At 44.5% G+C, this 10,650-nt stretch overlaps 1 protein-coding gene across 2 annotated transcripts; it reads left to right on the top strand.

The window, feature by feature from the left end:
- The first annotated feature begins 8,198 nt into the window (after positions 1–8,198).
- Positions 8,199–10,196, top strand: LOC306914204 (uncharacterized protein). 2 transcript variants are annotated; one of them, XM_079491184.1, is made up of 5 exons: positions 8,199–8,413; positions 8,664–8,740; positions 8,786–9,059; positions 9,475–9,596; positions 9,753–10,196. In XM_079491184.1, exons 1-5 carry the CDS (start codon positions 8,251–8,253, stop codon positions 10,080–10,082), a joined length of 966 nt encoding a protein of 321 aa, XP_079347310.1. In that variant the 5' UTR covers positions 8,199–8,250; the 3' UTR covers positions 10,083–10,196. The 2 variants fall into 2 exon arrangements, with proteins under 2 accessions (XP_079347310.1, XP_079347309.1); XM_079491183.1 differs by having other exon boundaries at positions 8,664–9,059.
- Positions 10,197–10,650: the final 454 nt, after the last annotated feature.

The following is a 10,650-nucleotide window of genomic DNA, read 5'->3' as shown; positions in this document are numbered from 1 at the left end:
CCGACAGTGCAGGGCAGGGAATCAATCACCGCAGTAGACTAATCAATATAGGCCCTTTTATCATTGCCGAGTTTTAATATAGCATTTGGTCGTGTGGTGAACAGTACAAATTAACTTCTTTCTCATTATGTGAAAGTAACTGTAACATCAGTTAACTTATTAACGTTCTGACATTTAACAAGGAGTGAAGCAATGCGTGCCAAGTTGGCAAGTTTCGTTTATAATTATATACATATAACTCGTGCTGTTTGCTTGAAGATCTGTCCGTGCAGACCCGCCTGTCAAAATTAATTGCTCTACAAGCTCATCGCGGCTGTTGTATATAATTTAAAACTTGGGAATCCTCTGCTCTGTGCAGTCTATGATGACGTATTTCGATATTTCCTGTTGCCTTATATGGTCGTGGATGTTCCCTCTAACCAGGCGACACCAGGCGAATCGCTTAGAAAAAATGCAGAAAGGATGCACTCGCCGATCCGCACAAATGAAGTGATTACACCTGGTTCCCTGAATAACACGGGACTTAACCGTAGCGTGATCGGACGGATTTTCCGATATCTATACGCATAACCTTTACGCTTCCGTTACACTCTGGCGTATTTCTCCTTTGTGAATGAGGACCACTGACTCTCTGAGATAACGACACTTTTAGTTTTTGATGAAATAAAACGTTGTTTTACTACTTACTCCCTTGTCTCTGTACAGAGCCTGTCAGGCTGGTGGGAGGAAGCAGTAAGTGTACTGGTAGACTGGAGACGCAACACCAGGGAGACTGGAAACCTGTGGATGGTCATTCTGACTGGAACCTGCAGTCATCCTCTGTAGTGTGTAGGCAGATAGACTGTGGTTCTGCTGTTTCAACACGATGGAGTGATGCTTCAACACAACCGGTATGGAAGATGACAGTGACCTGTGATGGGTCTGAATCTTCACTGAGGGAGTGTGGAACCAAGACGTCTGATACTTCCCCTAGTATCCTGGAGGTATTCTGTTCAGGTAACACAAACAATCACTTCAACAATGACTGTAATCTGTACAGTTAATGTAATTGAACAGACATGTTGAAACTCATGTCTGTGTCTGTTATGCACAGTGGTGGACAGTAGCAAAGTATGTTTACTTGTATTGAGTACTATTACTTAAGTACTTCTATTTTTGTATACTTTTACTCCACTACATTTCAAAGACATCTCTAGGAAGGGAAAAGTTTAACCACTTAAATGCACTTTAAAATACAGTGAAAATAGCAGATCTACAAGTTTACAACATGTTGCGATGTGACACATTGTGAGCTTGTAGATCTGCTACCTTCACTATCCTATCCTACTATAATAAGGAAACCGGTCCTGTCTGTTCTGGATGGTTCTCCTCAGTGGCTTGAGCAATTGCTCTGCACACGGGCATTGACCATTAGCATATGCAAACAACCACAACGCCTGTTTTTAACATTTAAGCTGTTTATTAGCGTGTCTGTGTAAACACCGGACATTCAGATCATAGCTGCTGGCCAGACACTGCCACACAGTGAACGCCACAACACACACACACAGACATGCTGCAAACTTATAAAGGGCTTTCATTTACGGCCCGAGTCCAACACATGTTTTATGAGCGGGAAGGCTCTTTGGGATATCATCCTCATAGCACTAGCACGTAACTTAACACAGCACGCCGGTCAGTTGACTTAACTCACAAAAACACATTTAACATCCTGTTTAACCTTCAAATTAAAATCATCTGACAATGTAAACAACGACACGTGCATACTGCATGTATGCACGTTCTGGCGCGTGGCTATATGGAAAGCTCACTCCTCCGTTCTTCACTTGACGTGTAGATTTCTGAACGAACTTGACCACTGAATGTACCGCTATGGTTGACGGCTGCAGTCTTGTGTTAAAAGCATTTTAACACAACTTTAAATTGATTGACTGGCTGTAGGCTATTTACTGCATGTAATCACGGGTAACAGGGCGGACAACGGGTCCCTTATTTGGCGGGCGGGGCGGGTCTGGTTTGTATTTTGATATAATCGCTGGTGACTGGATGGTCTATGGATCTGATTATTGACTGGCAGGGCGCGGGTTGTCAAAATTGGAGCCCATTCACTAGGGGTCTGCGACAACCTGCCTCACAAAAGTGATATTTATTGAATCTTAGACTGTCGAAAGCTGATTTCCCACTGCATGGCTACTGCCTTGCCTAGCTTGATAACAGATCAATAGCCTCCTGTAACAATGGCATACTTCGTTAACGCCTTCATTCTATTCAAATCAACTAAGATCCCCACTCATTAATGTTCTCTCTCTCTCTCTCTCTCTCTCTCTCTCTCTCTCTCTCTCTCTCTCTCTCTCTCTCTCTCCAGAGTCTGTGAGGTTCGTGAATGGGACCAGTGTGTGTTCAGGCAGAGTGGAGGTGAAGTCTAACCAGTCGTGGATCTCAGTGTGTGAAGATGACTTTGACCAGCAGGATGCAGAGGTGGTCTGTAGGGAGCTCGACTGTGGGCCTCCTTCAGTCCTCCAGGGGGCGCTCTATGGGGAAGTGAACGCTTCAATGTGGACCAAAGAGTTCCTGTGTCAAGGCAACGAGTCTGCTCTCCTGGACTGTAGAAGGTCAGACTCAACTAGAAACACCACCTGCTCACCTGACAAGACTGTTGGACTCACCTGCTCAGGTAATAATAAAAATCACACCTGTGTGTAAGTGAGGGGCGCTCTTATCATCATACATCATCACATTCCGGCCAATCACAATTTGCGTCCTCAATGTTTGTGTTTACACACTTTTGTCTTCAATGTTTGTGTTTACACAAACACTGAAAGCTGGACATAAGAGGGGCTAGTGCCCCTCAAAAGACAAAATTAAACGACATGAGAAATGATGGTGAAAATAGAACAGAATCAGTTAAAAAAACAGAAAACAAACACAAGGATGTGGTTTCGATAGCCTGACATAACAATATACACTCTTTGTTAGGATTGTTATTTTATAAGGAAAGTAATAGTACTTTGTTTGACTGTACTTACGGTATTCTCACTTGTCTCTGTACAGGGCCTGATGATGTTAGGTTGGTGGGAGGAAGCAGTAACTGTACTGGTAGACTGGAGGTCAAACACCAGGGAAAATGGAGACGAGGGGATCGTCAGTCTCAGTATGTCTGGAACCTGAAGGCAGCATCTGTAGTGTGTCGGCAGATAGACTGTGGCTCTGCTCTGTCGACACAAAAGAGGAGTTCTGCTGATCATACTGATGTATGGGAGATTATAGCTTCCTGTGATGGTACTGAGTCTTCACTGAGGGAGTGTGGAGCAATGAGGTCTATCAGATCCTTTTCCAGTCTGGAGGTGATCTGTTCAGGTAACACAAACAATACTTCAACAATAACAGTCATCTGTACAGTCTGCTATTTAATTGATCTGGCTTGTCTGTCTGTCTGTCTGTCCCCGTCCGTCTGTCCCCATACGTCTGTCCATCCGTTGATTCATGTGTGTGTGTGTGTGTGTGTGCCGTGCGTGTGCCGTGCGTGTGTGACTGTGTGTGTGTCCTCATGTTCTCGTCTGTTGTAGCCTACCTTTAATGAATGAAAATGTTTAACACCCTCCCCCCCCCCCCCCGCCACACACACACCCACACTTTCTCTCTCTATCTCTATCTCTCTCTCTCTCTCTCTCTCTCCAGAGTCTGTGAGGTTGGTGAATGGGACCAGTGCGTGTTCAGGCAGAGTGGAGGTGAAGTCTAACCAGTCATGGGTCTCAGTGTGTGAAGATGACTTTGACCAGCAGGATGCAGAGGTGGTCTGTAGGGATCTTGACTGTGGGCCTCCTTCAGTCCTCCAGGGAGCGCTCTATGGAGAAGTGAACGCTTCGATGTGGACCAAAGAGTTCCAGTGTGAAGGCAACGAGTCTGTTCTCCTGGACTGTAGAACCTCAGACTCAACTAGAAACACCTGCTCACCTGACAAGACTGTTGGACTCACCTGCTTAGGTAATCAGGGACGTGCAGAGGGACCAGGAGGGCTGTGGCCTGATTCTTTTCTTTTTTACTACCCAGATTTAGAGGAATATCTCATTTTAAATTATCACTAGGAATCTAGAACAAATTGTAACCAGTACAATGATGCAGTAAAGCCAATATACTCAAACAAAAATAATACATTAACCCATTTAGGCCTGACGTTGAAATAAAAAAAATTAGGTATTTCTGAAAAACCTCATGTTTCTGTATCAGTGGTGCTCAATATGTCAAGGACCCCAAAAATTATATGTAATTGACCACCGACCCCCATCTGAAAATATGTTGTTCAAGGGACAACGCAAAGTTAGAGTTAAAAATGTTTGCTCTGAAAGAATATGTTCCAAATTTGTGCCACATTTTCACGATTTTTCAAAAATAGCAGACCTACAAGCTATGAGCTTGTAGGTCTGCTATTTTTCAATAGCTAAAGTATAACATAATGCTTAAAACACCAAAAGGGGTTCCCGCCCAAAATGGGTTAATGAAACAAACAACGCAAAATAGAATAGAACAGTCATACCAGGTCACTTTCCTATATCAGCTGAATCTCATCACGATTGCAATTGCTTTCCCCACACTGAAAGTACAAAAACTATCATTTCATTGGCATGACCACGGTGGGCCGCAGAGACATGAAGCAGGGGCCGCATGCGGGCCGCGGGTTGAGTAGCGCTGCTGTACAGTATGTGTTAAAATTGATGAGTTATGTGGACACACCCACCTCCTCCTACATCACAATGTGCTATGACAGCAGCGTATCATTTCAAACTTTAATTAGCATTATTTTCAACATGCGTGTGATTTGCTTTAAATGGTAAATGGTGCATTTACTGTACATAGTGCTTTCATCCAGAGTGCTTTACATAGATTGTGCATTACATTCACCCATTCACACACACGTTCACACACCGATGGCAGAGTTAGTGTCTAACCTACTTAGAACCTACACTAACTCTGGGGGAGCCCGGGGATCGAACCGGCTACTCTACCGGCCACTCTACCCCTGAGCCACTGCCCCTTTACTTACTCTGATTTAGGTTGACAGATCTTTTTGGAACGTACCGGTAGTGCTTTCTGTGTCCCCTGCAGGATAGACTGTGTAGAGTCTTAAAACATACTTAAAATGAAAGTAATGCATTTTTTTAAATTTTCTTTTTGTTTTTACTGCTTACTTTCGTCTCTGTACAGATGTCAGATTGGTGGAAGGAACCAGTAACTGTGCTGGAAAACTGGAGATGAAACTCCATGATGGGTGGACACCAGTGGATGATTCTGACTGGACCCTGCAGTCATCATCTGTAGTGTGTAGACAGCTATCCTGTGGTTCTGCTGTTTCATCACTAAGACTGGTTGGTTCTACAAATCAACCTGTAGTGTGGATAACATCTCCCTGTGTTGGCTCTGAGTCTTCACTGAAGGACTGTGGAACAAATGCGTCTTATACTTCATCCCACAGACTGGAGGTGATCTGTTCAGGTAACACCTGTTCTCTGTCTGTCTGTCTGTCTGTCTGTCTGTGCCTCACCTGAGACACCAAAACTGATACACACAGACACACAGAACACACACCTCCCTTGTGTTCTGATACACACAAACATCTTTACTTGTATTAACCTGAAGTACTAAATAAAGTACCATCAACAAAATGCTCACATATTAATAGGTTACCGAGTCCTGACTGTCCATTACAGAGACATGTTAGGAATTCTGAATACACAAAAATTAGTTATTTAGACAACTCCTTATTTGTGCGTAGTGATTTTGGAAAATGTATTCTTGAATGATCTCAACTAAGATCCCCCACTCGTAAAACAATGGCATTTCAGAGATGAGCGGAGCAGTCCTGGAAAAGTGTAATGTATTTGTTTTTGATTAAAATTCTCTCTCTCTCTCTCTCTCTCTCTCCAGAGTCTGTGAGGTTGGTGAATGGGACCAGTGCGTGTTCAGGCAGAGTGGAGGTGAAGTCTAACCAGTCATGGGTCTCAGTGTGTGAAGATGACTTTGACCAGCAGGATGCAGAGGTGGTCTGTAGGGATCTTGGCTGTGGGGCTCCTTCAGTCCTCCAGGGGGCGCTCCATGGAGAAGTGAACGCTTCGATGTGGACCAAAGAGTTCCAGTGTGAAGGCAACGAGTCTGCTCTCCTGGACTGTAGAACCTCAGACTCAACTAGAAACACCACCTGCTCACCTGACAAGACTGTTGGACTCACCTGCTCAGGTAATAATAATCATAAGTAGAAAAGAACATTTCACATAATGTGACTGGTTTGTGGTCACCAGTGAGTGAAATGTACTCTAGCTGCAGACACTGTCATGTCTGTGATTACTTTGATTCTGATGGGATGAGAAATCACATCCAATATAAGCATATGGTTGTGAATCACCAAGGTGGTAAAACTGGAGCTATTTAGGCAATTACCTTGTACTTCCTGCTGCCACCGTAGTCCAATTGAATTGTGGAATTGGTCGAATTGAAGAAGTAATCCAGCACCGCACCACAAAGCACAAGGCACCACAAATATATTATGCTTAGGCACCCAAATGGCCATCAGCTGCCCTGATTACCTCTATGGTCATGTCATCAAGGGAGACCTGTCCATTATTTCATATGTCATCCTGATTGGCTAAGATTGACGTCTACTATATTGTCGGTGGAGACCTGTGCTCAGAGGAGCACATATTTCTAGTTTAAATCATGAAAATGACATTGCTAGCCTGAGATAAAACAGTAAAATACCAACTATACTTGTAATTCACATTCCTATTTAACAATGAAAGTAATAGTACTTTATTTTCTTTTTTGCCTCGTTTTGCCACTGTACAGAGCCTGGTGACGTCATGTTGGAGGGAGGAACCAGTAACTGTTCTGGTATACTGGAGGTGAAACACCAGGAAGAGTGGAGACCAGCGGGTTCTATTTATGACTGGAACCTGAAGTCATCATCTGTAGTGTGTAGACAGCTGAACTGTGGCTCTGCTGTTTCAACACAAAGGAGGTCTGATGCAACCGTTGAACCTGTGTGGAAGATTCCATGTGTTGGATCTCAATCTTCACTGAGGGAGTGTGGAACAAAGGAGTCTCACAATTCCACTGAGAGACTGGAGGTGTTCTGTTCGGGTAAAACACATAAACAGTGACCTCAACTATTACAATAATGTGGACTCCACTTCACCTCCACAACTCGTGTGTGTGTGCGCGTGCATGCGCGTGCGTGTTGAAACATGTTGCAAGAATTGCCATTAATAAGATACACGTACGTTGACAACCACCCCCCCTCTCTCTCTCTCTCTCTCCAGAGTCTGTGAGGTTGGTGAATGGGACCAGTGTGTGTTCAGGCAGACTGGAGGTGAAGTCTAACCAGTTGTGGGTCTCAGTGTGTGAAGATGACTTTGACCAGCAGGACGCAAAGGTGGTCTGTAGGGATCTTGGCTGCGGTGCTCCTTCAGTCCCCCAGGGGGCGCTCTATGGAGAAGTGAACGCTTCGATGTGGACCAAAGAGTTCCAGTGTGAAGGCAACGAGTCTGTTCTCCTGGACTGTAGAACCTCAGACTCAACTAGAAACACCACCTGCTCACCTGACAAGACTGTTGGACTCACCTGCTCAGGTATAATCTAATAATTTTAGTAATGTCCTCAAAATATGAGGAGGGAAAATTACCATCTATGCCGCCAAAATTTGAGGACGGAATTGCAGCAAAATTAACCATGTATGGCGCCGAAATTGGCGATGTGGTTGGCCGTTGTGATTGGCTGGAAGGTGTGCCATTATTCCCATTATGCACTGTGATTGGCTGAGCATGGCATGAGGGTGTGCCACAGCCAGGGACACCCGTTATATATAAGTTGCAGATATTCCGTGCTCAAACTTTGAGTTTTGAGTTTGACGTTTGGTCAAATCCGTTCCAAGAAGTCACCCGTTTGCCGTCTTGGGAGTGACAGCTCACCATGTGTTAGTGTTAGACAGTGTTAGGAATAGATCCCCACCATCTGTTAACAGAACACCATCATCCATTCTCCCATGGAGTGGGAGAACTGAACACTTTCGGCTCACAAGGCATGTCTGCTCTAAATGGTTTGTAACGGTCTTGTCTCTGTACAGAGCCTGATGACGTCAGGTTGATAGGAGGAAGCAGTAACTGTAGCGGTGTACTGGAGATGCAACACCAGGGAGACTGGAGACCCGTGGATGGTCAGTCCGACTGGAACCTGAAGTCATCCTTTGTCGTGTGTAGGCAGATGGATTGTGGCTCTGACGTTTCAACACAAAGGAGTCCTGCTTCAACGGTTCAACCTGTGTGGTGGATCACAGCTGACTGTGTTGGAACCGAGTCTTCACTGAGGGAGTGTGGAATGACACTGTCTCAGAATTCCACTGTCACATTGGAGGTGATCTGTTCAGGTAACACAAACTGTGACGTCCGTCTACTTGCCTACTTACTTAACCTACCTATCTACAGCATAGAAACAGGATGTTTCTTTTTCTGAATTCATTTAAAATAACTTTTTTTGCATCGTCTAATTTCAGCAAAAGCCATACAAAAGCCTTACAATATGTTGGATCTCTAATCTTGGTTCCATCTCATTGGCTACTCTATACTGTATGTAAATATCTGCTGTACTATAATTCAATCACTCGTGTCTTGTTACAGATCTTCTGTTTAAGCCAAACATCAGCGTCTTCCCCACTCTAAACGGGGTTTCTGAGGGCCAGCAGCAGGGGCAGCAGGTGTCTCTAAACGGGGTTTCTGAGGGCCAGCAGCAGGGGCAGCAGGTGTTGGAAGGTTCCAACTTCAGCATCAGCTGCTCCATCCTGCCACAGTACCCAGACGGCTCCTTCCACCTCACCTTCACTGGAGCCAACAGCACACACAACCACACCCAGCCAGCTGTCAATCACTCTGCCAACTTCCTGTTCTTCGAAGCAGGCCCCGGCCACCAAGGGAATTACAGCTGTGCTTATCACGTCGACGTTGTTATAAAACACACCAAGGTGTTTTCTCACAATGTCTCCTCTGAGAGCGACATCCTCTCTCTCACCGTCACAGGTAACCTGAATGAAATTACCTTTAAACCATTCTGGGCGGGAACCCAGAATGGTTTACGAGCTACGAGCTTGCAGGTCTGCTATTTTTGATACATCTTGAAAATGTGGCTCAATTCTTTGAATATATATATTCTTTCAGAGTGAATTTTCTTAACTCAAATCTTTGCTTCTGGCGGCGGGGGTCCCTGGAACAACATATTTTGGGCCAAATACAGATAATTCTGGGGGTCCTTGACATGAAAAAGGTTGAGCACCACTGACATAGAAACACAGGTTTTTCAGAAAACTGTTAGCATTTAGAAGCCCTTTTTTAATCGGCCTCAGGTCTAAATGGGTTAAACTCACAATATGCATCTCCGTCAGGCATGATTCAATCAAACATGAAGGTTTATTTGGTGATGTTTTTTTTCCCACAGTCCCTCCTACAGTCCCTCCGACACCTGAGGACAACAGCAGCAGAGTTACAATCACTGTGGTGGTGCTGCTGTTGGTGCTGCTGTTGATGCTGGTACCCATTGCCCTCTATAGTCTCTGGAAGGTAATACATCTTTACACAACACAAGACTGGAATGTAAATGACAGTTAAACCAGAGTTCAAGTGTCTTCATATACAAACAAACAATAGAGAGATAGGAGGGTTCTCAGCCAGATGTGATTCAGTGACTTAACGTTGGGTGTTTCTGTGTTTCTCCAGGCCACCAGAAGACATAATGCAGGAGTGTGGGACACTGCGACGGTTCATTATAATGCCAGAAATGAGAACATTGATATCGAGTATTATAATGTTGTTGGTTCTGATTCTGAATCTGGCCTCGAGTATGACGTGATAGATGAACAAGTAGTTGTTGAATCTGGCCCCATTGAAGAGGCAGAAGACTCAGATTATGAAGAGATAGATCAACAGGTAGTTGTTGAAGCTGCTGGACCCAGTGAGGAGACAGAATACCACCAGTATGAAGAGATAGATCAACAAGTAGTTGTTGAAGCTGGACCCAGTGCTGAGACTGGAGTCCAGGCCCCATAGACACTTGAGACGCTTGTGTGGCACAGTAAAGTATGTGTGCCCACCATTGCGGAGTCTTTGGGGGTTCGAATCCACCACAATGCATCTGGCTTTGTCGAGTATCTACACAAACACATTTGGCCCATGTTCGGGGTAGAGAAGCCGGGCGGAGAGGGTTATATATGTATATATAGTCACTGCACATAATCCTACAGAGTATTCCTTCCTGTCAGCAGGGAGTGTTGGGTGAGAGGAGTCAGATGAAGGCTCTACATCCTCCCGGTAGGAGCTCCAGGTGAGCTTGTGACAATGTACAGAAATCTGTGTTGGGGGCAATACATTGGCATAATGAGTAAATTGGGGAGAAAAAGGGCCAAAAAAGGGGATAAAATGAAAAGAAAAAATGATTGACAGGAACAGACAGACATTAGAACAAGTAGCCTACTGTACTTTACCTGGTGTTTGTGGTTGTAAATAGAAATTGGGGAGAAAAAGGGGCAAAAAAAGAAAAAAAAGATTGACAGGAACAGACAGACAGAAGAACAAGTAGCCTACTGTACTTTTCCTGGTGTTTGTGGTCGTAAATAGA

This window comes from Electrona antarctica (genome assembly GCF_951216825.1).
Source record: "Electrona antarctica genome assembly, chromosome: 21".
Taxonomy (NCBI): Eukaryota; Metazoa; Chordata; class Actinopteri; order Myctophiformes; family Myctophidae; genus Electrona; species Electrona antarctica.
Note: the sequence above shows the minus strand (reverse complement) of the source record. Positions and strands in the feature narration are given on the sequence as shown.

Coding starts and splice junctions, on each gene's coding strand:
- LOC306914204 (XM_079491183.1), top strand. CDS start 8,251: ATGGATTGTGGCTCTGACGTTTCAACACAAAGGAGTCCTGCTTCAACG. Junction 8,414..8,663: donor ATTGGAGGTGATCTGTTCAG/GTAACACAAACT, acceptor GTCTTGTTACAG/ATCTTCTGTTTAAGCCAAAC. Junction 9,060..9,474: donor CCTCTCTCTCACCGTCACAG/GTAACCTGAATG, acceptor TTTTTCCCACAG/TCCCTCCTACAGTCCCTCCG.